Source organism: Batrachochytrium dendrobatidis, assembly GCF_000203795.2.
Source record: "Batrachochytrium dendrobatidis JAM81 unplaced genomic scaffold BATDEscaffold_9, whole genome shotgun sequence".
NCBI lineage: Eukaryota > Fungi > Chytridiomycota > Chytridiomycetes > Rhizophydiales > Batrachochytrium > Batrachochytrium dendrobatidis.
In genome coordinates, this window is record NW_006281107.1 from 1042893 (window position 1) to 1068984 (window position 26092).

The 26092-nt window shown below is 38.4% G+C and overlaps 10 protein-coding genes across 10 annotated transcripts; 5 read left to right on the forward strand and 5 right to left on the reverse strand.

The window, feature by feature from the left end:
* Positions 1–1647: 1647 nt before the first annotated feature.
* Positions 1648–3267, forward strand: BATDEDRAFT_90344 (uncharacterized protein; the record flags this gene model as incomplete). The annotated part of the gene is made up of 1 exon (XM_006680454.1): positions 1648–3267. The coding sequence occupies one exon, from the start codon at positions 1648–1650 to the stop codon at positions 3265–3267; it is 1620 nt and encodes a 539-aa protein (XP_006680517.1).
* Positions 3268–4198: 931 nt separating this feature from the next.
* On the forward strand, positions 4199–5560 carry BATDEDRAFT_12615 (uncharacterized protein; the record flags this gene model as incomplete). The annotated part of the gene is made up of 4 exons (XM_006680186.1): positions 4199–4385; positions 4444–4834; positions 4889–5216; positions 5273–5560. The coding sequence occupies 4 exons, from the start codon at positions 4199–4201 to the stop codon at positions 5558–5560; spliced, it is 1194 nt and encodes a 397-aa protein (XP_006680249.1).
* A 299-nt stretch (positions 5561–5859) lies between these two features.
* On the reverse strand, positions 5860–8352 carry BATDEDRAFT_26405 (uncharacterized protein; the record flags this gene model as incomplete). The annotated part of the gene is made up of 3 exons (XM_006680309.1): positions 5860–6995; positions 7590–7685; positions 7947–8352. The coding sequence occupies 3 exons, from the start codon at positions 8350–8352 to the stop codon at positions 5860–5862; spliced, it is 1638 nt and encodes a 545-aa protein (XP_006680372.1).
* Positions 8353–9229: 877 nt separating this feature from the next.
* On the forward strand, positions 9230–10084 carry BATDEDRAFT_26406 (uncharacterized protein; the record flags this gene model as incomplete). Its single annotated transcript, XM_006680310.1, has 1 exon — positions 9230–10084. One exon carries the CDS (start codon positions 9230–9232, stop codon positions 10082–10084), a length of 855 nt encoding a protein of 284 aa, XP_006680373.1.
* A 1087-nt stretch (positions 10085–11171) lies between these two features.
* Positions 11172–11714, reverse strand: BATDEDRAFT_26407 (uncharacterized protein; the record flags this gene model as incomplete). The annotated part of the gene is made up of 1 exon (XM_006680311.1): positions 11172–11714. One exon carries the CDS (start codon positions 11712–11714, stop codon positions 11172–11174), a length of 543 nt encoding a protein of 180 aa, XP_006680374.1.
* Positions 11715–14371: 2657 nt separating this feature from the next.
* On the reverse strand, positions 14372–15065 carry BATDEDRAFT_26408 (uncharacterized protein; the record flags this gene model as incomplete). Its single annotated transcript, XM_006680312.1, has 2 exons — positions 14372–14683; positions 14910–15065. The coding sequence occupies 2 exons, from the start codon at positions 15063–15065 to the stop codon at positions 14372–14374; spliced, it is 468 nt and encodes a 155-aa protein (XP_006680375.1).
* A 1327-nt stretch (positions 15066–16392) lies between these two features.
* On the reverse strand, positions 16393–16602 carry BATDEDRAFT_30401 (uncharacterized protein; the record flags this gene model as incomplete). The annotated part of the gene is made up of 1 exon (XM_006680317.1): positions 16393–16602. One exon carries the CDS (start codon positions 16600–16602, stop codon positions 16393–16395), a length of 210 nt encoding a protein of 69 aa, XP_006680380.1.
* A 367-nt stretch (positions 16603–16969) lies between these two features.
* BATDEDRAFT_90141 (uncharacterized protein) lies at positions 16970–17305 on the reverse strand (the record flags this gene model as incomplete). Its single annotated transcript, XM_006680530.1, has 1 exon — positions 16970–17305. One exon carries the CDS (start codon positions 17303–17305, stop codon positions 16970–16972), a length of 336 nt encoding a protein of 111 aa, XP_006680593.1.
* A 465-nt stretch (positions 17306–17770) lies between these two features.
* Positions 17771–20958, forward strand: BATDEDRAFT_26410 (uncharacterized protein; the record flags this gene model as incomplete). Its single annotated transcript, XM_006680313.1, has 6 exons — positions 17771–17930; positions 18096–19441; positions 19835–20108; positions 20201–20281; positions 20371–20552; positions 20926–20958. The coding sequence occupies 6 exons, from the start codon at positions 17771–17773 to the stop codon at positions 20956–20958; spliced, it is 2076 nt and encodes a 691-aa protein (XP_006680376.1).
* Positions 20959–23869: 2911 nt separating this feature from the next.
* BATDEDRAFT_26411 (uncharacterized protein) lies at positions 23870–25256 on the forward strand (the record flags this gene model as incomplete). Its single annotated transcript, XM_006680314.1, has 4 exons — positions 23870–24055; positions 24133–24586; positions 24650–25066; positions 25114–25256. 4 exons carry the CDS (start codon positions 23870–23872, stop codon positions 25254–25256), a joined length of 1200 nt encoding a protein of 399 aa, XP_006680377.1.
* Between the last annotated feature and the right edge of the window lie 836 nt (positions 25257–26092).

Genomic DNA, 26092 nt, shown 5'->3' on the forward strand with positions numbered 1-26092 from the left:
CATATGTCGCATGTGTTGGTATGTCAAGTGTGGTGATATCAGGTCAAAACAGTCGATTGGCATAATAATCCATCAACATTCGAGTCGGTTGGTCAACCAAACAGTTGTATCATGCGGTAATATCAATATACTGCGATTGTAGCATGTCATTCATCAGATATTGTTGAAACCATTACAAAACCTGTTTGAACCAAATCAAACTGTGACAAATACCGCATACTCGGATCATCATCAACTAAACCAGGAATACACACTTTGACAATATTTGCGGTTGATGATTGAGCCTGATTCATGGCTAATTCGTCGAGTGTTTGCAATGTGTTAATATAACCAGTCATATACCATTTGGTGTTGTTAACTTGTGGCTTGGTGATGGTTTGATTGCAAGTGATTCCTGGATACAACACATTGCAAACTAAGCAACTTGACTACTTGAACGACTCAAATGACTCGATACTAACCGGAATTCAATACAATTGTTGAATAGCCCGTGTAATATCAGATCTAGTCAAGCCAACAGGCAAGCCAACAAACACGACAGCCGATACAACTATATACAACAAAAATGCGTTGGATTCATTTGTGATTGCATACTCATCAATCTTGAATGACAGTGTTTGTGCAGTTTTGGATATAGGTTGTATGAATATTGCAACAAACATGTAGTATTATAGTATGACTGACATATACTACTATTGGATCAAACAACATAACAGTCCAATATAATGTCAAATATATATGTGCATAGAATGGTCACCAAACCTGATCGGTTGTGTATCAGTCATAAACAACTACCAATTAGCAACAAGTGTCATTCGTATACATTGACAGAATTACTACAGACAACACCAACAATTACAAGATCATGTGCAATATATCAAGAATTGTGACATGGTTTCAATAAACCAACAACAACTGAACAAATGACATTGCAATGATTATTCATAGAACAAGGCAATCAAACGACAATGTTAGTGACGATTATATTGGACAATATTCATGATTCAAATATTGACAGTCAAACATTGGTTAACCAACAGTTGTACGATTATACAACTGGTCCGTGTATTGACAAGTGATCAACATCGATCCAGTCATGGTTGAAACGGTGTATCACAGGAATTGAAAGTTGATAGTATTGTTGTGGTGTGATGTTGGCAACTACACACAACTTGACATGAATGACAATGTTGATGTCGAGACTGTCAATGTATTACAATGTATTGGTCAACAGTGACTGCAATCAATGATAATATTGCAGTCAATCCAATACAATTGTTGATTGGAACAATCATTATCCACTTGTCAGATTCAGCATGTAAATGAATGTTTTGTAACACATTTACCAATCCAACAATTGACTGATTAACAATAATTGAATATTAAAATGTTGAATAAAAGATTCGAGTCATTATATGAATGACGTAATCAATTGAGTTGAATTGACACTTGATTGAACAATACAAATAAACACATGACAAATGTTTAATATTCAAAGTGTGAATTTGTCTCACGTTATTCACATAACATCAAATTTTGTATTTAAAGTCTGATTTTTTCTTTTCTTTTCTTTCTTTTCTTCATTTCACTTCATTCTTATTCTATTTCATTCCATTCAATTCTTTCATTTCTCTTCAGTAAACTACAATGGAAAATGAAAGGTTTTACATCAAATATCTGGACTATCAGCCAGTGGAAATCGAAACCCACTTCAATGGAGAACTAGAAAGAAGAAGGCCACTGACTGACGTTGGTGGCCTGGTTGCAGCCATTGTTGTTGAACCAACTAGAAGACTTGCTGGTATCCCAGAAGACTATGGGCCACTCACTCTCCACTTGCCTGATGGACCTGCTATTCCTGGGAATACTCTCCTGACCTCCATTCAGCAACCTACTGGTTCCTACGACCATCCACTGATTATTCGCTCTCTAAGAGATACTATCACTATGGACGAGCATATGATTTGTTCTCTTCCTGAACCGGTGTATGACAATCCTGTGTCAAGACCCAACATTTCTGGCAGAATTTGGAAGAAGCCGGCACATGTTTTCCTGTGGTCTGATTTTAAGCAAAGCGTTGTTGATTGGATTGGTGCTAATCATCATCAGCATTCTCAAAGAGTACAAAGACCTGTGTTTGTTCCCAGAGTTATCACCGAAGAAGTTCAAAGTCTTCAACCCTTCATTCTCGACAATTTGCTCAATATCTCTGCCAAGTGTTTCATTCCTCCTTCTGAATTCAAGGCACGACGTCAAATCACAAGCTGCGTAGGGGAACCAGATCATTTAATGACTAGAGATGGAGAGATTGTTGCCATTGTTGAAGAAAAGGGCAATTGGGCTTTGTCTACTGGTGATATCGTCAATTCATACGACACAGAAAGGACACGTGCGTCTGCTCTTGACCAACTCTACCACTATATGCGATTGAACCACAGACAATATGGGATTCTGTCGTCATACGAAAACACCTGGTTTGTTTATCGAAATCAAGAATGTGCCGTTTGTGAAGAACCTCGAAGTCATGAAGCTTTGTATGTTTCCGAGGGAATCTCCTTTACTGCTCAAACTCCCACTGTTCAACAATGCTTATCGTATTTCAGCAGCATCGTCAATCACAATCATATGGATTCTCCCCCCGTATCAAAGCGTCCGTCTAGAGCTAGTTCTGCTACCCAAATCTCTCGACCAAGTAGTACTAGAGTATCTCCGCGTGCTAGTCTCTCCAGAGGATGCAGTTCTTTGTCGTCTGGAATTCAAATCAACGAGCAACCCCAAGACTTTGATGTTGATGATTTCAAATTCGATACAGTTCTTGGTGAAGGAAGAAGCAAAGTGTATTTGGATTACTATGGATCTAGCCGTATTGCTCTCAAGGTTGCTGATATTGCCAAGCACGGAGAAATGCTTCCAGAATTGCTGAATGAGGTTTCTGTGTATGAACAGCTATCGGGGCTACAAGGGAATGGCATACCTAGATTCGTTTGTCATGGGTTTGTGGAGGACGTTCTGTACTGTGTAGGTGTTTCTATCTGTGGTACGGTGGCCAATGGATTCACTGAACAGCAAAAGCAGAAGTTGTTGGAAACACTCGAAAGCATTCACGAGGCCGGTATTCTACATAACGATATCAAAAAGGAGAATATCTTGATTGATGAATCTGGGAATCCATATATCATTGACTTTGGCTTCTCTACACGAAATTGCTCCCCTGTTGCTCGAATGGAAGAAACAAACTTGCTCCTTAGTCTGGTTGAAAATACTTGAGATAGTACATTTGGGTTGGAATGAATTAGACAATTATTTGTATGAATAAAGCACCGAGTCTTGACCATTATATTTGACATTGATTGTTCATGGCATTTTAGCATAAATTACCTGTCACAGGCGAGATCAACTCCAGACACTTTGAACAACTTTTAGCAGAGAGCATCTACCAAGAAAAGTAATATCATTCAGTGCCCTATCTATACTACTATTGTTTTTTACATTTTCCACTGTTCAATACATACTGCGGTACTATTTCAAGTATTCCAAAACCAACTTGTAAATCAGACAATTGAAGATGAGTTTCATTTACGAAATATACATTTTTGAATCAACAAAACGACACATTTACTATTGAATCTGGTTTAAACCGTTCAACAATAATATCGCGAAATGCAGTTTTGTATTGTGCAACAACTCTTGCTGACATTCTAATAAAAATGAGTTTGTAAGCCTGCAATTCCAACAATATCAATCAAGTCAATTTTCAACAAGAATATTCGATTTATTTTTATTCCAACAAAATCAAGGAAATTTTCAACACAAGTGTTCCATTTTGCATTTGCTGAGATTTGGTTGTTGATAACATGAGCGATTCAACTCATATTCCTGTTATTGAATCGAGGAGACCAAAACCTTCTGTCACTGCAAAGTGTCCAAACTGTTCTGTAGTCATTGAATTCTATCTTCCTGTCACTCCAGCTTATGCCTTTTCTGTTTATAGAGTGGTTTGCTTTTCTTGTAGAGACTTGTTCTATTCCAACTTCTGCTGTTCAACAGACTCCATCTGTTTCTGCTAAAAAAAACTACAAATGCCTCGGACCAATCTACCAACAATGCTTCCAGTCGCAGACCAAAAACTACTCTTGGAAAAACCGGTTCAGGTAATTGTAAAACCTTTGAAAAAGGATGATTCTTGTCTTCTAATTTCATGATTGATTTAGATGACCATCCAATCGATATGGAATATTATGATTTGTTGGAGATTCCTGCTACGGCGTCTAGTGCTGTCATCAAAAAGGCGTATTATCTCAAGGCTATAAAGTGTCATCCTGATAAAAACTTGGACAATCCATTGGCTGAAGAAATGTTTAAACAAATATCTGAAGCTTATCAAGGTACAGACTTGATGGTTCATGTGTATCCAGAAAAACTATACTAATGTTTAAATTTTAGTCTTGTCGGATCCACAGCGTCGTTCATTTTATAATATTCATGGAAAGGCTGCTGCAGTGGGTTCTGAAGGATCTGTGTTTGTCGATCCAGAACAATTCTTCAGACAACAGTTTGGTGGTGATATGTTTGTTGATATCATTGGTGAAATATCCATTGCTCGGGATTTTAAAGACGTCATGGCTGCAAAAGATCCATCCAAATCTAATGACTTGACCACTGACTCCAACTCTTCTACAATCAACTCGGGAACAGAAGTGCCATCTACAGATGCTACCACTCAAGCCAAACAAGACTCGGCATTGATGTACGAACAACGTCGTTTGATTCGTAAAGAACGTATTCAGAAACTGTCGCATAATCTTGTTGCCAAGCTTTCGCTTTACACTGATGCGTTTCCATTTCCTGATCCTACTTCTTCTCCACCTTTGGGGATCTCTTTGAATAGCTTGGCAAACGAATCACTCAACACGTTTCGTGCTTTATCTACTATCGAAGCCCAACAACTTGCTTTAGAAAGCTATGGACCCGAATTGTTGAGAGCGATTGGATTCACCTATGTTTTAAAAGCTGATCAGTGGATTGCCAAAATTGCTGCAGAGGATGGGGGTGCTGTGCTATGGCATCGAGTATGGGGACTTGGGTCTCGAGTAAGCGGAGCTATCAAAGAAAAAACTCACATTTTAAACGAGACGGTCGGGACGTTTCGTACGGCTCTAGATCTGCAAAGCAAATTCACCAAACTTCAAGAAATGGATAAAAAACAAAAAAAACAGGTGAAGGAGGTGAAAAGACTGTTGATGAGGATGTCAAAGTCGAACTGACACCCCAGGAACAAGAACTCCGCACGCAGCTGGAATATGAAGCGGCAACAAAGGGACTAGAAGCTTTGTGGAGAGGATCCAAATTAGAAGTTGAATCTGTGCTACGCGATGTATGCGACGATGCTCTCGGAGATGCACCTGGTGTGTCGACCGAGTTACGTAAACGACGTGCTGATGCTTTGCGGATCTTGGGTCAGGTTTATGAAACCGTTGGTATTGCTGCTGCTGCCAGTTCCGTGCCCAATACTTCCACTGGCACATCTAGCCAACAGCCTCCATTGCCTCCTCAAAAATAGTGTTTCCCGTACCCTACCATTTTTATATTCACCACCTGTTTTGATATTGCTATTTCGTATTTTATGCTGTTGCTACTTTTTGGAGAGTATTGCTATACTACCGAATACAACAATCATTGCTATTTTTTCCAAATCAATAAAATAATTGAGCTATTGTATGTTCTACCTCTAATTTCCATTGGATAGCTTTCAAGTTTAAAAAACAAATTATCTTGGTAAATAAGGTTTTAATAGTTGAATAAACATGGCAGATGCCACAATAAGCCTTGTAGAGAATTGAACGAGTTCCATATACGACATTACCAACCACCCGACTCGTCTTGAAATGTGTCCCATGGATTGTTAGTTCCGGTAGATAGACTAGCTAGTTTTGCTTTGGGTGATGGCGTGTCCAGTTCAACCGGATCATCATGAGAATGACCACCACTTGTAGCATGGCTTAATTTCATTTCCATTTGTTCACTTAATGATAAAGCAGATACATTGCCCACCTCGGTCTTGTCATTCGTGTCGGGAGGTGGAAATGAAGCAAAATCAGCTACATGAGCAGGTGTAGGAATTTGATCATTTGAAGTAGTTGTAAAAGAAATCGGAGGTGATAACGAATCTCTCCTACTAGGCAAATCATCAAATGATTCGTCAATAAGCGATCCAGATTTGGGTCTCAATGTAGGTACAATAGTACTTTTGGGTCGACCAGGTAGAGGTGGTGCAGGCATACTCACTGGTCGTGTACCAGAAGTAGCATGAATCGTATCGGATTTGCTATGACTTACAACGGCTCCCAATCGAGCTTGAAGAGACGTCGACGGAGCATCCGCAGTAGCTACAGATGCAGCAGCGCGTTGAGAAAGTCCGGTCGATCCATCTGCACCTTCTTTTGGTAAAGGAGCAGTACCAGCAAAAGCTGGTTTTGAGTGCTGTGTAGTGGGTGTTCCAACCAAAGTCCGTGTTCCCATCTGTTTCATATGTTCATTGATTGCAGTCCACCAATCCGCACTTTCAACCATGGTTTTCCCCTTGAATTTGTGTTTGATATCTCGTCCAAACATACCCGAGTTTTTCCCAACAAAAACAATGTCTTTGGGATCTTTGTCGCCAAGATTAAGTGGAAGCAAGGTGTATTCTGCCAAATCAAGCGTCAACTCAGGCATTTCAAGTATGGAATCAGCCGAAAAATCCGGTTTGTTGCCAGTAGGAGAAAATGGACCGCCTGCAGATGAAGTGTCAGAATGCGTAGCTCCTATGGGTGTTGATGAAAGTGGTGGCAGAGTATGCAGATATCCAGAAGTGGACAGGACAGCATTGACGGGCCGATAGGATCGTTTAAACACACCTTCTTTGCGCAGTAGCGATCCTTGTCGAACAACGCGAATGGCAAGATCGTCACATCCGTCATAGATGATGTTTGCAGGATCAACCAAGGGCACATTGTCTTGGTCAATAAATCAATCGCAGTTGCTTGCTCTAAAAATTGCCCAGTCTTTATCTGCCTCCATTGTATCCAATAACTTGGCCATATCTCTGGATTGATCCAACCTTTTGGTATAATTTGAAGTTTGCCATTCGTAAAAAGATGCTAAACCAACACGAATATTCTGTACAATCACTTTTTCAAATGCATTGATGGAGTGTTGTTGAATAATTCGAGTTTTTACAAATCAGCATCACTGGAAATAGTTACTGTTATTCAGACAGTCACTTGTCCAGACATTACAGTTGTAATATTACACATTTTCCATTGTTGCTGGATACCAATATGCCTACATTTAAAGATGAATGCTACCAACAAAATATTCCATTAGAACTGCAACTGTTGCTTCAAGATCATGGACATATCGTTGTAAATCGTTTCAAATATCAGTCTGTTACCCCATTTTAAACCAATCCATCAATCTCCGATTCGGCTCGCTCAATACTCTCCAGCAACTTGCATTTCATTGCTACAACGACTTGTTCATCGTATCCATGTTTACAGCGTTTGTTGTTTTGACTGCGATTTGCATCAACCCAGAATAATGGAATTTACCATTTCCTTTGTAGAATCTGTCCATAATGTCTGTTTTAATGTAGTCCTTTGACTGTTTTTGGATACAAAAGTCGACAATCATTGCTTTATCATCGACTTGACCGCAGTTTGATGAGTTGACAGCACAATCGCATATACACAGGATACGAAATATCAAATCCAATCAAAGTTGGGTATTGTTTGCTGTATCCTTGTCAACTCGGACAATAGCACCACATGGCAATACTTGATAGCAATGCAGACTGTTTTGGTGCTGTGAGATGCAATGATACAACGAGTTTCAGGACCCATTCCAATATGATGCAGCATATTGCAGACAAGCAGTTCATTTGTATCTGGTTGCCTGATATCTCTTACATTGTATTGTGTGGGTCTGTACTGACGAGTCTTGATGTAGCAACAAACAGTCAGTTCCGTTGTTGACATTCCAAGCGAATCTGGTCTGGATTCCGTTTTTCTTTGGAAATAATGAGATGTCAAACAACTTGTCAATGTCAGCCTTGTAGTGTTGAATGACAGTATTGATTGACAGCAGTTTGGATCGGTTCCGTATTTCCATCCAGATACTGTGATATTGGCAAGAAGGATCTTGCAGTTGTTGGTTGTTGATGAGCAAGTTGGATATAAAGTTGTTTTCAATCAATCCGTTGACAATCATGATAGCATACTTTGATTTGTATGTATGCAATACTACTGTCATATTGTGTATGATGTTTCCTATTTCCACAAACACATTCCATTTCCAGCTGTTTTTTGCAGACATTTGATGTTGTGTAGCATGTTAAAGAATTTAGGTGTATCGAAAAAGTAGAGTATACAAGATAGACAAAAATTACCGAGTCTTTCAACAAGTAATAATATAATATAATATGCCGCTATATAAAATATTGGTAACGCTGGGTTTTTTAAAAAGTAAGAGTAGTGGTATTGAAACATAAGGGAGATAATGGAGATAATGAGGAAATGATAAATTAGGGAGTGTCCAATGCAAGTACTAATGCTTGCTTGTTGATTAAAGCTTAGATATCTTGCTTGGATATTACAACAGATACACACTAACCATTCAAACTATACGTAAACGGTCAATGTCTGATTGCTCCAACATAACAATGAGGATGTAAAATGTAGTACAGAAATAGACGACTAAATTACAATTATTTCAACGGATTTAGCACTCTTGTTCAAGTAAAACGGTATCATCCGATATTCACTATACACTACTTGTACGTTGAATCATGCCAATCACTTGCTATTTTAACAAGCATGGAATATCACAACACATGTTGATGACCAACTAATAGCCGAGTGTCAACTCATTCCAGTTTTGGTTTATACTCATTTCTTGACCCTAACCCTTGACCATAGCCATTTTTAGGGTAGGACTGCATAATCAACCACATGATATTCGAATGTATGGTCAGATATCGGCTCAGCCAAGGTTGCGGATATCATATAAAGGGAGACTCTTCAAAGTTTGGCATTGACAACAAATCAACACCAACCCTGATAACAACACTAGCCCTTAAAACGACCATTCAAGGAATATGCTTTTAATATCATTTATTCAATAATGTATATAAATACAATCCAAAACTTGACCTGTTGAATGGCATTGCAACTTGCTCAACCAAACCAGTAAAATGAAACTCGCAGTTGCTGTATTGTCATCGATCCTGTTTGCCTGCTCGGTTACTATTGCCAATCCAATTCTTCCCAGTGAAACTACAAGCACCGAGTCTATCACCTCGCCAACTCCTAATCCAAACGGTATAGGCTTAGATGGTCTTAATCCACTTCCAGATAGCATCAAGAATTTACTCGACAAATACGTAGAGATACAGGATGGTTTTGAAGAGCAAGAAAAAATATGCGACTCGTTAAAACCTCAATATGACAGCCAGACTATGCTGGTAACGAACTTGGAAACAAAGATTCAAGATTTGGAAGAAAAATCTCAAGACGATGACAGCCTAAAATATTATATTGAAATTCGGAAGACTAAGATTGATCTCGAAGCCCAAAAATCCAAACTCGAGTATCTTAAAAAACGCTATAGTGAGTGCGTGCTCAAAAAAAATGATCTTAAATTTGGAATGAATCGCGTCGAAATAAGGCTTGTGGAGTCCGTTTTTGGAACTTGGAATTATAGATCACTTAATCAAAAAATTGCTTCCATCGGCACGTATCCTTCCGTTATGAGGTACTTTGGCGAATTAGCTAGTAAAGGGCAATCATCAGAACGCAATAAATCTCTTAATCAAAAATCTGGTGGCCGACGAAAGCATCGAAAACCTAGTGGTCAACAACAAAGTCAAGATTCGCAACCATCATCAAGTAGACCATCTGGATCTGGATCCCTTGGACGCAGAGCTTCTACTTTTAGACACAGAGCTTCTTCCGGTATACGCAGAGGAGCCTCCAGGCTTGTGGGTAATGCTGGATCATTGTTTCAGCGACCCGGAGATGAAGATCGCGAACCATTGATTGAGCATTAATCTGTTGGTTTCAACCGATTCGATTATCATTCTAACTCAACTTGCAATAAATTTGGATTTGCATGCATTATATCTGATCATTTCACAGTCTTGGTTGACATGGTATCATATTGTACATTGACACTTGTATTTCCAATACAATACAGTTGATTGTATATTGCATAGTTGTACACATTGATGATGCTGACATGCATGTGTGTATTGTGTCGATATGATATTGCTTGACATGTCGTATTGACACATGACATGCAATACCAATCAGGTTTCAATCACAAGTGTAACTCATCACCAGCCTCAATATCATTACAAACACTTGGACTTGGACTTGTTCAATATAGTATTTACTGTGCAACAAAACATGCAGTGGTTTGATTCAATGGTGATTAGCATCCACATCCACATGTCCATATCTTTGACTTGCCAAACATTTGCCACCATTATCCACCATGATCAGTAAAATCGTAATTGGAACCCACTTGATATTGATTTACAGTGTAAATACCAGACAATCAATATTACGTTGATAAATAATCATCATGCTGCATTTCAGACTTGTAGCATTGTTTCTTGGTGATCAACCTACTGCCATTTGATGCTTTTCAACATGTTTAGTATAGTTGTTTGGATGTTACAACAGCTCTGCTCCATACATGTCCAAACAATCAGTCCATGTTTTTACTGTAATACACGTTGTATATATGTTCACTGCATCATCTCATCACACATCCTGTCATAATTATGATACAAACTAGCTTAAAATACACGTCCATGAGTCTGTAGTCGATTATTAACAATGCAATGGTCCCAGCTGAATGATCCATATCAAACATGTATAAAAGCAATTGTTGTATACAACATACTCGGTAAACCAGTTTATGTTGATTTTTTGTTGGTATATTATCCAAATCTATTGCATGTCATAAGCAGTTGCATTTGTTGACAAAATGGTTCAAAACAACAGTCAATGACAATCCATTGCATTCACTGTTGTATAATGTGCATCTACAAACAATATGCATATATCATGATTCCAAACTTTATTGTTTCAATTTTATGCAGATTGGTAGCAGTTTGATATTTGATCAAGCTATTGTTGATCATTGAATAGCAAGTTTTGAACTTTAGCCTCGACCTCGTTCATTCTTGCTTTGAGTCGACTGACTTCACCACATATATGGATTTTTTTCGCAAGGGATTGAAGATACACATCCTTGGCCTTTTTTAAATTTTCTTTCATACAGTTGGAGGTGGCCTTCAATCGCATTTTTTTTGATGAGCCTTTATCACGAGTGCATTTATCTAGAGTCAGAGTATGTGTAAGTGTTTGTATACGTACGATGCTGTCGAGGTCTTCACAATCCTGTTTTAAAACTTCGCATTCAGCGACTTTCGAATTGTATTGTTTCAAAAATATATCATAGCGTGAAAACAGACTAGCGACACGAGTATCACTATGGGGTCGAAATAATAGTGCTGGAGCTGAAGGTGGATGTGAACCTGATGTTGAGCCTGATGTCGATGTTGATGGTGATGGTTCGAATGTGGGAGCTGGACTTTCAGAAGTCGATACGACTATAGCCGACGACATGGCTGCCAGCAGCGAAATTACAAAAATCACAGCCTGTTTCATTGTAAACTATCCAGATGAACAATACAGACGAGCAGCAATTTATTCAGATAGTGTCGAAATACTGGGTAGTTTTGGCAGTTTGTTTTGATATTTATACAACATGGATTGATTAAAGGGTCAAAACTAAAGGCTATTGTTACAACTGTACTCGTGTAAGATGGAACATTAATAAGGGAGTTCAAGCACACAACAAGCAATCAGTCTCATAGTATTTCCGATGCCAGTTTCTACCAAGTCTAAAGGGCGACATTGTGTCTTTCAAAACCCTTACGGCTAGCGACATAGGGATAGTAGGAACAATAGGTACAATAGGAACCAAGTGAGAATAAAGTCAAAAAATGCGTAACTGTCACCATCAATGTGGATCAAATATTTGATGTGTACATTTCATTCAACCACACAAGAGTATGTTTTTATTGATGTTTATTCAAAGTATCGGTAGATTGTTTAGTACTGATTTGGATGACAGAATCATTTATTGTTCGTGTCTTGTACACTGCAACCAGTTTGTTGAACTGCAATCCATCTCGATTGAATACATGACATCACTCGGCTGATCTAACGATACTGTTTGGTGATTTTGATTTTGGCATGATTTTTGGCATACCATTTGTAGAATCTGTACATTAACATAAACCAAACAGGCAGTTTACAGTTCCAAACCATGATCAAAGTGGAGGTTTCTATGCAACGTTTGATTGTAATACATTGTTAATGGCTGCAGGATACGACTTTGGTGTACTATTACAATCGTAAGTCTGCTATGGTCATGATTTACTTTTGAACAAGTTTTATTTAAACGAATGCCAAGACATGAAATGAACTCATGTGAACATGCCATATCCATACGAGCATATGCTGGTGGTGTTACAAGTGTATTGGTCAACTGTTGTATGATTGTTGTGATGATGGTGTCAGGGTTGTGTTTGTTACCAATGGTACGCTACCAACAGAAACTCGATTGATCCAACAGCCATGCATACACATTGTTGTCAGTTACATCGAGTGTTTGTTCAAATAGGTCGATTCAAATGGGTTGCATATAACTGACTAATCCAGCATTCATCCATTGTCAAACAACTATAATGCACAATACCACCAAGTGTGTAATCACACCCGCACTGATCAGTCATTGCACAGTATGCATCAGTCAATGTCAAACATATGTGTGTCTGAAACTAAATTGCAGTCCATGACACATCCACACGATCCAACATGACAAATCATGTATTGTGAGTCCAAGATTGATCAAAAACCTGATCATGGTAAACACAGCATGTTGTTGCATATCAGACTCAATATATCGAGTGATAGTTGCACACTTGCTGATGGTGCACAGTGTATCAGTCACAATACATGCACGGTATTGCATTGCAGCCATTGGATGACAGCCGTTTTCAATGTGATACCGATCGACATACATCAGCATGGTGTGATGTGACCATAATCATGATGGAATGTGTTGGAGTTGACATTGTGAGTTGACAATCGATACACCATGCACATGACTGGAACATATATATTCGAATGTGGTTTGGTTGGTGTCCAGTTGATCATGCAATCGCATCGGTGCAACGAGTGAGTGAGCTGATGGTGATCTGAACCCATTTCAACAACAAGGGATCGACAGTCATGGATTTGCATGCATTCAATATGCGTAGCACACCGTGATTGACTGTTGACTGTGTATGCAGGTCAAGTCATCACCAATCAGATCCAGTGCATACATGACCATTACTAGAATGACTGCCAAACATATTCGTGTCTGAAAGTTGATTGTGAGTTGATGGTTTGCAAGAACTGGACACAACCAACATGCTATTGGATACAGCAACCTGAATATAGTTCAGTCGCATGGTGTGATACAGTGATTTGTGAAATACAACATCCAGATATTTGTAGTGTTGAACACGACGAATCTGTTGTTCGTGTAGCATCATATCAATTGGTAATTCGGAATCAAAGTGTTGTGACCACGGAAACCGAGTATGTTGCATTTGACTACACCAAAACTTGTTTGAAATTGTTCCATTTATTGTGCAAGTACACCAGATGCCAATTGGAGTGACTGATCAGAGTCAACAAATATCACGATATTGTCGGCATACATGAACCCTCACATTGGTGGTGATTTACACGATACTCATGCAATGACAATCGGTTGATATCATCGTGTATGTCGTTGATGAACACGTTGGACAACAATCCGACAGTGGGCATCACCACCGGACTCCATGCTCAAATGGAAATGGGTTAGAAACCAATGATTCAGTTTGAGCACAAGCTGATGAGTATGTGTGCAGCGCTGTTAGCAAGACCAGTGTGTGTGGTGTCAATCACATATGCTGCAGTTATCATATCAAGGCACCAACCGTGACAGTGTCGAATGCATTTTGAATGTCAATCAACACAACAATAGTATTGAGCTACACGCACTGCTGTCATTGAACAATATCGACTAGTGAAACAACCTGCACAACACATTTGTTTGGTTTGAAATCAACCATGCTTAGCGGTGACGAGTTTGTTGAGATCCACGATCCATCAATGTGTGTTTGCAAGATCTTGCATACCAGTTTATGACACATCAATCAGTGTAATACCGTGTTTGTCGTTTGTATTAATGTGATCACCGTTATTCTTGTCGATATATGCAGTCAGTACAATCGGTACAGTGTATGCAGACTGCCATCAGGTTGCATAGTGGCCGTCAGAATATTGCCTGAACTGTGTAGCAGGACACGATCAAATGGATTGGGTGGTTCATCAGGTGTAGTATCATCCGATGTATATAATGCGACTCGACAGAATGTGACCAATATCCTGTTGTTTTTCGGGTGTCTGGTGTGAACCAGCTGCTGTATTGCATCAACTAGTCGATTCCAAGATATATCCGAGTCGAGATCAGTTGCATCGTCACGAATCGGAACCAGTTTGGATGGTGGAAGTGAATCACGTATATGCAAGTACTGACATTACTGCAAGTCAAATAAATGTCCACTATCGTTCATAGCAAGACCCAAGTAGTGATTACTCGGTATGTCAAAAATACTATCACTGCTGTACTGAATGATACGATTGGCATCACATCGTATAGTGGAATGGAATGAAATGGAGTGATGGTTGTTGTGTGTGTTGCACCACCAGACATGACTCGAGCTGCTGCAAATGTCATATCAAAACGATCATCAATACTGTCTGGTCAAGTGTGTCAGCAAACTTGATCCAGATCATATGTTCATTGGCGCATTCAAGTCGCTGGATTGTTGCATTGTGTTTGTCCCAGAATGCATCTAGTTGGATGCGACAGAGTTCATTGTGATTGTCACGGATACTTGCTGTAATGTACATCGATATTCCAGTGTTACCATGTCAAATCATCCGTTTGGTTGAGCGATACAGTCGACGTTTATGTTCCCGAGCAGTATGTGCATGTGCATGCAGTTGACAATCATTCACTGTTGCATTGGCAGCATCCAATAACTGAATGCATAGCTCGTGTGTGTCCGTGTATGATCCATCAAACGCTGCATATATTCCACCAATCGTGAACATTGCAATCCGATCATAGGCATATATGCAGAGTTGTGATATGTTAGTTGGATGAGTGGAATGGACTGAATGAGTTGGTGCATGTGTATTAGTGCGGATGCAAGTGTAAATGACACATCGTCAACAACCGCAATGTTCATGTTTACACGAGCAGATTCTACAAGTGTTTGTTCAGTCTCGTCACACACAAAGTGATTGGTAGAGTGTCAATGACATGCAGTCCTGCTCACTCGAGTGATGTTACTGTCTGCATATTGCCAACATACTGCATGACAGTCAAACGCAGTATTCATGCGTGTATGATGTGTTGTAATGGCGCATATTCAGTGTTCCAGTTTGCAAACAGTAGCACTGATGAGTGATCGTCAAACGGAATAACTGCTGACAGGACATGTTGAATGGCAGACAAGACATTTCGCGTTTGATAGTCGCATGCAGCCGAGTGTCCAATGTACACAGCCAACAGTCCAAACACAGTCAGGTGTAAAGTTTGGAATGTTTGCGACAATTATGGTGCCATAAACAGTCATTTTGCAAATCCAAACCATTTGTCAATACCGAATGGTGTCTCGATGTTCGGGAACAGTTGCCGAGTGTTGCAATACATTGAAACTACACACTGTGTGCTTGAAACTGTCCGTTGCAATGCAAGTCTCGGATAATCCACATAGTCGGTTTGGCTGAATATATGTCAAAGTAGTGAGTGTTTGCTGGCAATGTTTGACACATTGACTGACAATATTTGACAACAATTAGGAAGTGGTGAAACACACAGTGAGGATGTCGTTGGATGCCTGCGTTGACAGTTTTTGTGTATGTGTCAGTTGTTGTACGGATGATTGGTGACAGAGTTGATGGATAGTGTGTGCGGAACATGACTCTGACACAGTAATGCGGACTCGTGCACCGAGTTGAGTTGTCCAACAATCGATTTTGGAAATGTGTTTGATGTGATGGTTTGAGATGAATGCCAAATGACCACGAATGTTACCAATTGTCATGACAGTTGATTGTTGATTCAAAACGTTGTTTGTTTGGTATTAATGGTTAGAGTGTCACTCATTGACCTGTCAGATCAGCAAGTGTTATTTCGGTGAGTTTCGTGTTTATTGTAGTCACATCAACATCAGCAGATTGAACTACGGATTTGCTTGACAGAGTTGCAGATCCAGTTGGATTGATAGACGAGTAACTGTGCAAACAACTGTGCGAGTTGCAGGATGTTTGAGATCCAACAAAACACTGCTTGCACACAAGTTCGCGAATGCAGATTGTCAGACTTGACCACCAACTCGCAGTATAAATTGCGTGTACGACAGTTTACACGCTTACCCATCAACAATAAACCCACATAATCAGTAAACTGTCAACGAACAGCCAGCTCAATGGTCGGATTGATGGTTTTTGTTGGAGTTTCTGGATCAAACTTGACCTGATTTGTACCGAGTTGGGTCATGACTACAAGTTTGACAGCAATAGATTGATCTACTAATAATCTGATCGTGCTGCTGATTGTATGGATGTTGGTAATCCGTTGCAGATTGATACGGAATGTGACCAAAACACCACAAAGTTTATTGAGTGTGCACATTGCATTCGATGCAAAACGCAATAAACAAATGCGAGTTGCAGCATTCATTCAAGGTTCGACACCAGTCGATACAGCATTGACCGCAATGGTATTTATGTCAACAATTGCACGATTACGGAATAAGTTGATTGTTGCTTGGCATTCCGTATCGACAGTCTGCGTGTGTGTGCAACGTGCTGTTGTCGCATATGAACAACTTGGATTGACTTTGTGGACAAAACACAGTCACAGTTGCGGTGATGTTCACAGTCGTGGAAATGGTTTCGAATACCGCAACTGGTATAACAACTGCATGTGTTGGTGAGCAACCAGAGTCCAGTTTGATCAAGATCTGTCCCAGTAATGATCGAATGACATTGTCGTGTTTGGTCATCATGACAACAATGTCATTGGTTTGACTCTGCGACTGACCAAATGCGCTAGTCACAGCGTTTCCAATTGAGTTCATATTACTTGTGAGGATCGTGAACATATGATGGCATATTGATGGTTGTCATTATTGTCAAGTGTGTTACAGTTGATTGAAGATGTGATGGAATGAATCAATATTCGATTGTGTTGTTTATTAACAAGTGAGTGAGTGTGTTTATAAAATAGGAGACAAGAAAGTCATGTGAATTCCAGTTCAAACGTCATTGTTGATGGTTTTTGATTGTTAAACTATTCAGAAATGTCTCACATTCACACACTACTAATGTCTCACACAATGCAAGTCAACACTCTCACACTAGTAATGTCTCACATTAATGAGACATTAATTCTGGTGTAAATTTGACTAATTTCCAAATATTTAAATCGTGTGAATTGTCTTGAAATATCCCAAAATTTTGTTATTTTGACTCGATTAAAAAGTCGATTTTTGTTTTACAATTTGACAAATAAATTGCTTTTTTACTCTTTTTCTTTTCATAAAATGCCAAAACGATACCTCAATGTCCAATACAACACACTTACTGCTGAAATCGATGTGACTGACTTTGAAGACCCGAGTGACGTTCAGGATGCTATCAAGTCTGAATATGGTCCTGCTATGGCTGACATTGATGCTCCTCAACTCCAACTCTACACCAACAGTAACAAGGACCAACTAATCAACACCTGGGCTTTACTCGACTCCCTTCCTCAATAATACTTTACTCAAGATGGTTATTGTGTTGTCATTGGTTGTTTACCATCACCTACCAGGGAACCAAGCAAAAGTACCATTTTTGATGCAGGTTCTACTTCTTTATCAACAGCAAACCATCAAGACTTTTCTCCTAAACGACAACGTACCAAACCCAATGATTTGACAACCCAATTCAAGTCGTTTGCAAACGCCCAGCTGATCGATGAATGTATACAGTCGACAGATCATGTCTTTTTCCCATACACCCAAGACAAAATACAAAAACTATATGTTAGAGAGTGCTATCATGATGTGTTTGGCTTGCTTTTGGATCAAATTGATCGTGGCATGGAATCATTTGCAATATCTGGAACATCAGGCATCGGAAAGTCACTGTTTTTTGTCTACATATTGCATCGCTTGATGGATGACTTTACCACGAAAACTCTGTCTCTAAAGCCAAACCGGATTGTTTATCAAGTGGGATCTTGTTTCAAATGCTTTTACTTGCAGCAACAACTCGTCACAGAGCTTGGACTTGAAGTGGCCAATATTGTTTGGAAACAAGACACATTGTATATTGTTGATGGACACACGATTCCAAGATCATCATGTTGCATTGTCTTGTTCATGTCATCTCCTCAGTCTGAAGGATACAAGGAGTTCGTCAAACAAAAGATGGCAAGGGAATGGGATTTTCCTGTTTGGACTTTGGACGAGTTACAGACTTGCCGACGTCATTGCTATCCGGATGTACCCATTGAGACTATCAATGAGAGATATCGCATGTATGGTGGTGTAGCTCGTTCTGTCTTTGATATTGTATCAAATCCAATGGAGAAAGCTTTGACTGATGTTGATGCAGTCAAAGGGGTACGAAACATTGGATTCACAATCAAACTATCTGCAAATACTCATACATTGCTTCATATCATTGTGTCAGACAACGGACAGTACAGATTCCTGCATGTTGATATTGCTTCAAGATATGTTGGAGAAAAACTTTGGCAACGTCATTCTGCTCAAATGATTACCAATATGCAGCAAATGTTTGATGGTATTCCAACCGAGATTTCAAGACATTTGTTTGAAATATACGGACATGTGGTTTTTTGTACTGGTGGACAAACTCTCAAATGCAGATGCCTGAAAGATGGTACAGTGACAAAGATTACTTTGGATGCACTCAATGGCCAACGAATTACATTTGGAATAAATACTATCCCTACTGCTGCAGCACTTGATGGCAACTATTACGAACCGACAGATGACGATAATTTTGCAGCAATTGATTCACTCAGTCGACAGGGAATGTTCCAATTTACAGCTGTTGCTGAACATCTAATTCGCGAAGTTGATATTCTTACAAAACTGTGCAATTTGTATGATGAACCCAAACTTTATTTTGTGGTTCCACCTCACCAGTTTGAAGGGTTCAAAAAGCAGAGTTTCAAACCAATTGATGGCACAGAGCAGGTACAACCCATTCATGGATTGAAGCAATACGTTATAAAACTCCCACTAATACAACCAGATTTGAAGAGTAGAAAGTGATAGTTGTATTTTACAACTGATATGACATATTTTCAACCATTCCAACCATTCCAATTATTTGATAATTCAATGTTAATACAACTGGCATTATACAATTGTGTCCATTCAAGGGATTGAGATGCATTTAGCATGGAAAGTCCAAATTCAAGTTTACTATTGTAACATACGCTTTTTGACAAATAATGGCTCTGTTGACACATCCTTGTACCATCTAATCGTGTCCGATTGAAGCATCAAGTATGAGTTTGGCAGACAACTTGCAACTTTAATCAACTTGTATACGGTAAGCATTTTGATAATGTCGGCATTTGTCAGGATATCACACCTGACAACTTTGAATCAAATTTAGCAGTGATTATAGGTGAAAACACCAATCTAGCACAACAACAATTCCAGACAATTCCAGACAATCCGATTCTGATTAGTTCTAAAACCAGAATTCACATTGTAACCACAAACCAAATGCGTTCAATATCAATCACAATCATCATGTACGAATGTATCAAAGTATGTCGTCAACTTTTGAATATTTTAGCAGTCTTGCTTAAAACAAGTGGTATCATCCAGTGCACTACATATACTACTCATGGTCATTGACAACTGATTGTGTAGTAATAGTTTGAGTGTATTGTGAGCAAAGTATTGATGATGGAATAACACACATTTTGGGTATGATACTAGAAACACACGAACTTCGAATAACTGCGCAACTATGTGTTCAAACTCTGCTCCAAATATATGTTGTTGTATACAGCAAACCTGGTAAAGTGTTGTATTTTGTCATGGTTGCATTGTTCCGAGACATAATTTGAGGCTTGTTACAATGGGTTACTGGATTTGATATCCAATAGATTTGATAAAAGTGTTGCAATTGACATTTATGTTTGTGGATAACAATATTTTGGAATCAACTCGTTCAATTTGGAAATCAATTGGATTTCTTGCTGATATCAATACCAATACCAATGTCAATGTCAACTCAATTGATTGGAGTAGCACTCGAGTGCTTGCAGTATTGACTTTGGTTCAAACAGTAATACACAGTAACACACTGATTATCATTTCAGCAAAAAATGATACAGAAATGATCATTCCCAAAACAAGGAATCTGAATGACTGAGATACTGCGCTTATTATGCTGATAATCCAATACATGAAATGGCAATCGAAAATGTACAACATGTACATGTCAAATACATCCCAAACATAGCATCATTTTACAGTATGGTTTACAGCTGATACAACTGATACAGTTATTAATATGGGTTGGCTTGTAAATGCGTTTGTGTTGAAATGGCTTGCGCAACGATGTTGAACATCAATTTCGCTGTTTAAAAAGTTGCTCAAGCCATTTCAACAACCAAGACCATTAAAAATGGACATTTATGCATTTATTATGTATTTAGTGTTGTTGCAACTCGACATATTACACGTCTTGATAGTGTGTTATATATCTCAACGACATTTGATCAGTCGGTAGTTTGTGGCAAATAATAAATTAGAGTGGTGTCTTGCTCTGTTTACAGATTGTTTGGCATTTGATTATTTAGTGTAGTGTGGTCAATATTGGTCAGACAGTGTAATACACACACTGATTGAATATCAAATACAACACTGGTGACAATATGAACACACATGCTTGTCAGTTTCAACCGTATCCTAGATATCAACCAAGTTTTGTCCAACAAACTTTGTACAAGTGTCGTGCAGTGTGATGGTAAATTGTCTGATGACAACGATATACGTTTTTTGATGACTTGTATTTGTAACTTTTGAACGATTTGTGGTTGAGATCCGCATGTTTACAGTCTTTTACCGATGTTTTGCAAAAAAACATGGTTTGACTGCATGACAATGTCAAATCCAAAATTGCATTTGGAGACAAATTGCCACCAAACATATTATGTATATGTATGGATAATGCCATGACTGATATTCAGGGTATTCATGATACAAACATCAATGCTGGTTTATTGAATGCAATTGCAACAGCTGGTGTCAAATATTCAGGCTGGGATTCAACAAGATGCGACCTAATTGTCAGATCAATGATTTTGAAAATATATAGTATTTTCAAACCCAACACATTTTGGATTTGGTGGACTGACTACAATCAAGACCATAACACTGTTCAACAATCACAGACTCGATGCCAACGACATGCATGCAGTATATGATTTGTAGTTTTGTAAAAGTTCCGTTTCGTGAATGTGGTGATATTGTTGACCTCGCGAGCAATCACTCGAAACTATACGACTATTTTTACAATGGAATTGATGCCAATATACATGCTTGTCAACACAATAGTTTTTGGATGATTTTGACAACATTTGGATGTGGCATTGAATTGGTTATAACATCAAAACCAACAGCGATAGTATCTTGGATCATGACTCGTCCAAAAGTTGTGCAAATTGTGCGAATCGATTTTCAAAACAATTTTCAAAACATATATTGATTGATTATTGTAGCTGCCAACACTGATGAATTAGCAACAACCAACTTGGCGGTGACTTGTCAGCAGTTTGGAGTGATTTTGATGATTTGGGTTATATGATTTGTAATATTTATCGATTAAGCTTGTTTGGCCAGCTGTAACAACCAATGATGATTTAGTCTTGGTTCAACGATTGATCAAAACCCAAACCTGAATGCCAAAAACTGAAAATTGAAAAATACGCTATACTCGATGGTTTGTTTGTCTGGTGAACACCAATGTGCAATGACTGCTCTTGAAATAGTGTCATGACAATGAGTCTTGTATTTTTGTCAAACTCCTGGTATATGAGATCATGCCACTTTTATTGCAGGCAAATAAATGACTAAAAACACGAAACAATTGCCAATTGACCTATCAATCATACCATTGAGTACCATGTAAATCCAACATGTCAAAGTAACCAATCATGCAATGATTTACTGAAACTACCGTGTTCATGAACGTATTGAGTAGGAATATTGCACTGACAGTCATCAGTCATTCAAGATTATGACAACCTGGCGCAAAGACTTGAAGTTGGTTTTCAAAACCTTGATCAAAACCTGTACTAATGATATCATACATTTGTTTGCTCATGTCATTAATATACATATCGCTGATAAGTAGACAATCATGCAATGTTACATTCGTCCAATATAGTTGAACGAGTTTTGTCCATGATTGTTGATTGATGATCATCTCCGATCAACACTTGCTATTGGTCAAAATGTAATCGAAACTATTTGTTGAAAACCCTGCCATCACTTGATGATTTACATTGGGTATTAGTCTAGCACTGAACGTTGTCCACTATTCAAACCTGCAAACCATCCACCATTGTACACATGATGTTTGGTCTGGGTTGCACATCTTGGATAAATAGTCTGACTAATTTAGTTGTGAATATCGGTTGAAAAACTGGTATTGTTTGGTGTCCATATGTTGTTTATAGTATTGAGAATATTGGGAATATTGAATCTATTCAACATACCATGTCACACTGTACATTGGTGTTGATGCATGACCAAATGGTTGATAGTTTATGATGTATACACAACAAATAGTTGTTACAAACCATGATTTTCTACATCAAAAATATGAATCTTGCAAAATCGATATGAATTGTTGCTATTAAAACCATTTACTACGCTACCACTGTTATTTCCAAAGCTGTTGAGTTGATTGAAATTGTAACTAACCAAATCTACTGAAATATGTCCAACAAAACAATCATGTCAATCATGTCGAATGTGATTTATTGATCAGCTATCCATGAGCCATAAACAATGATAAATAGAATGAAACTTTGCGGCTTTGATTTGAACATTGACAACTATGCAAGTTGGTTTCAAGTTTACTGTGTGCATTGACACATGGTCACACATTGACAGATCAACAGATTACAGCTAGCGACAATATGAATCAACTTTGGATGATATATATTTATATTTCAACAACCATTTTGACATGGTTTGAATCACTCGGACAAATCAAATACATGACCAATTGAACAATCAGTCAAATATTTGGTATACAGTGACAGTATATGCTGTAGTAATGGATTGTAAATGCGATGATAAATATCCATAATCAGGGTGACAATTTGACACTATCTGATTACTGGATACATGACCGCAATTGGAGAGATCAACACAATATACTAGTGAGGTTGATTATACACCAACAACGATGCTTGTATATCGATTCGCCCTACAGGGTGTTTCTGGGTTTGTTGACCCTACATGGTGTATTTGGCGTTTTTTCTAAATACCCATTTGAAAGGTGCCGATTGTCACCCTTGAAGTTGCCGTCGTTATAAAACGGCAGTCATGTATCAGATTCAACCCATTTTCATTACACTACTCGATACAATGTTGATTACTCTAGAATGCGTTATACTTGCGTTACAGGCGGTTGCTGCAGTTCGACTTGCATTAGAATCACCTTTTGAAATTACCGGTCAATCAAACAATAGGCTGTCAAAACGATCACCCGTTGTGTTGGATGGTGATATCACAAAATGTTACACAATTAAAGTCAATGTTGATGGAGTCAATGTATGTATCATGTCATGCATTGTAGTTTGATATCAATTTGCACCACGTTGAATCAATCTCACACTTGTTTAAAATAGTTGAATTTACAAGTCGATTCAGTAATGTCTGATACAATCGTACCACTTCCTAGTTCAAGCAGCAATGTAGGTTTGACTCCGCAACACACTCCAAGTGGGGAACCCGTTACTATAGGTTACAAAGGCGATGAGTATAATGGGTTTAGTTCCACAGCCGATGTGACGATTCCAGGTACTGGGATAACTGACATCAATTTACCAGTACTATCAGTTGAAAGACAATCGGCAGATATAGTTGGTATCAATCCAAATCTTGATGGAATATTTGGGTTTGGCTATACCTCGTTATCAAATCATCACTCACAAACCACTGCAATGGATGTTTTGTACACCAGTGATGTCATTCCTAATAACGAGATTGGTCTTCAATTATGTCCGTATGAAATGACTTCAAATAGCTTCATCAATATAGGAAACACGGATATAACTCCAAAATGCGGGACAGATGGAACAAGTATTGCATGAGTACAATCACCATCAGACGATCAGTTTACTGTCAACATCAAGAGCATACTAGTCAATGACGAACAAGTGGAGCTGCCCGAGGAATTCCAAAAAACAATAATGGAAAATGGACGTATTTTGTACTCGAGTGTGGAAACATGCTTTTTACATATGCGTTTTCCTGAAGTAGTCGTGACAGCGTTGATCAATGCTATTCTTGATAGTGGTGCGATCACTGTCAACATTAATATATTTAGTGACAAACTCGGAAAAGTAATGGTTAAAAAAATATTTTCGCAAAACTACGCAATGCTTGAATCCGGTTTTGATATCGATTGGGGCAAGCTGCCAACGCTTTCAATTACAATGTTTGCTGAAAACCCCGTAACTGATGCCAATCGCAATTCTGTTGTAACAATCAAGTTGGGTCCCAAAGACTATATACAGAGAGCTGGTTCTAAAAATTGTAAATATTTGACAATTGTATGCAGTATGTGTTGTTTGATTAACCTGACTAATGTACATGTTGGATTATAGTTAGATTTGCTGTAGGAGTTGATTCAAATGACAATGCAATTCTCGGTATTCCATTTATGGCCCAACTTGGATTGACATTTGATTTACAAAATAAACGCATTGGGTTTGGTGCTGGATGTGGATGCAAAGTCTCAACTGAGTAATATCCTACTATTTCAAACGGTTATCGAGTACTCTGGCCATCATCACAGTAAGTTGTTTGATATTGATGTGTTAATGTGTTGATTGATATATTGATATTATTCATGAATTTTATGCATAGTGTTAGATTGCCTGAACAACCAAGTACTTCAGAGACTTGAGGCACATTTATTCGCAGAAGGAAACCATAACTACAACTGATCAAGTAGTTGTACCTGAAAATGTTGGACATTGGTAATGTGAGACATATTAGGCAATTAATATAAAACAAATCAGAATCCATACGCAACGCATAACTGTTTGATGCAATGACTATCGCCACCTTTTATGCAATAACTATAGGGTAACAAGGGAGTTTATCAGTTATGTTGTTTAAATCACGGATACGCATAACTGTCATATTATTTTTATAAAAGGGTCAACCTTTTACTCTATTAAACAACACAATCAACATATTGGTTCATTTTTTCACGCTTATCTTTGACTTTTGTGATATTCCTCCAAACTATATACAACATCAATATGTCGTCATATGTCCACGAGCAACACTACCAACAGTTGAAAACCTAGTAGCAAATACACATTATGAGCAACAAGACCATTGACACACAACACATACCTTGGAATTATGAACAAGATGCTTATAGATATTGAAAACACCAAGAAACAACTAGATGAACTCGATACTCGACAATCACCACATACATTCAGTGTTGCACCAATTTGTTGATTGCAACATCACCACATAATGTTGGACAATACAGCATGTCAATGGTGCATCAATGACACATGAACAGACGCTAAACATCAGTCAAAATACATGTCAAAATACACCACA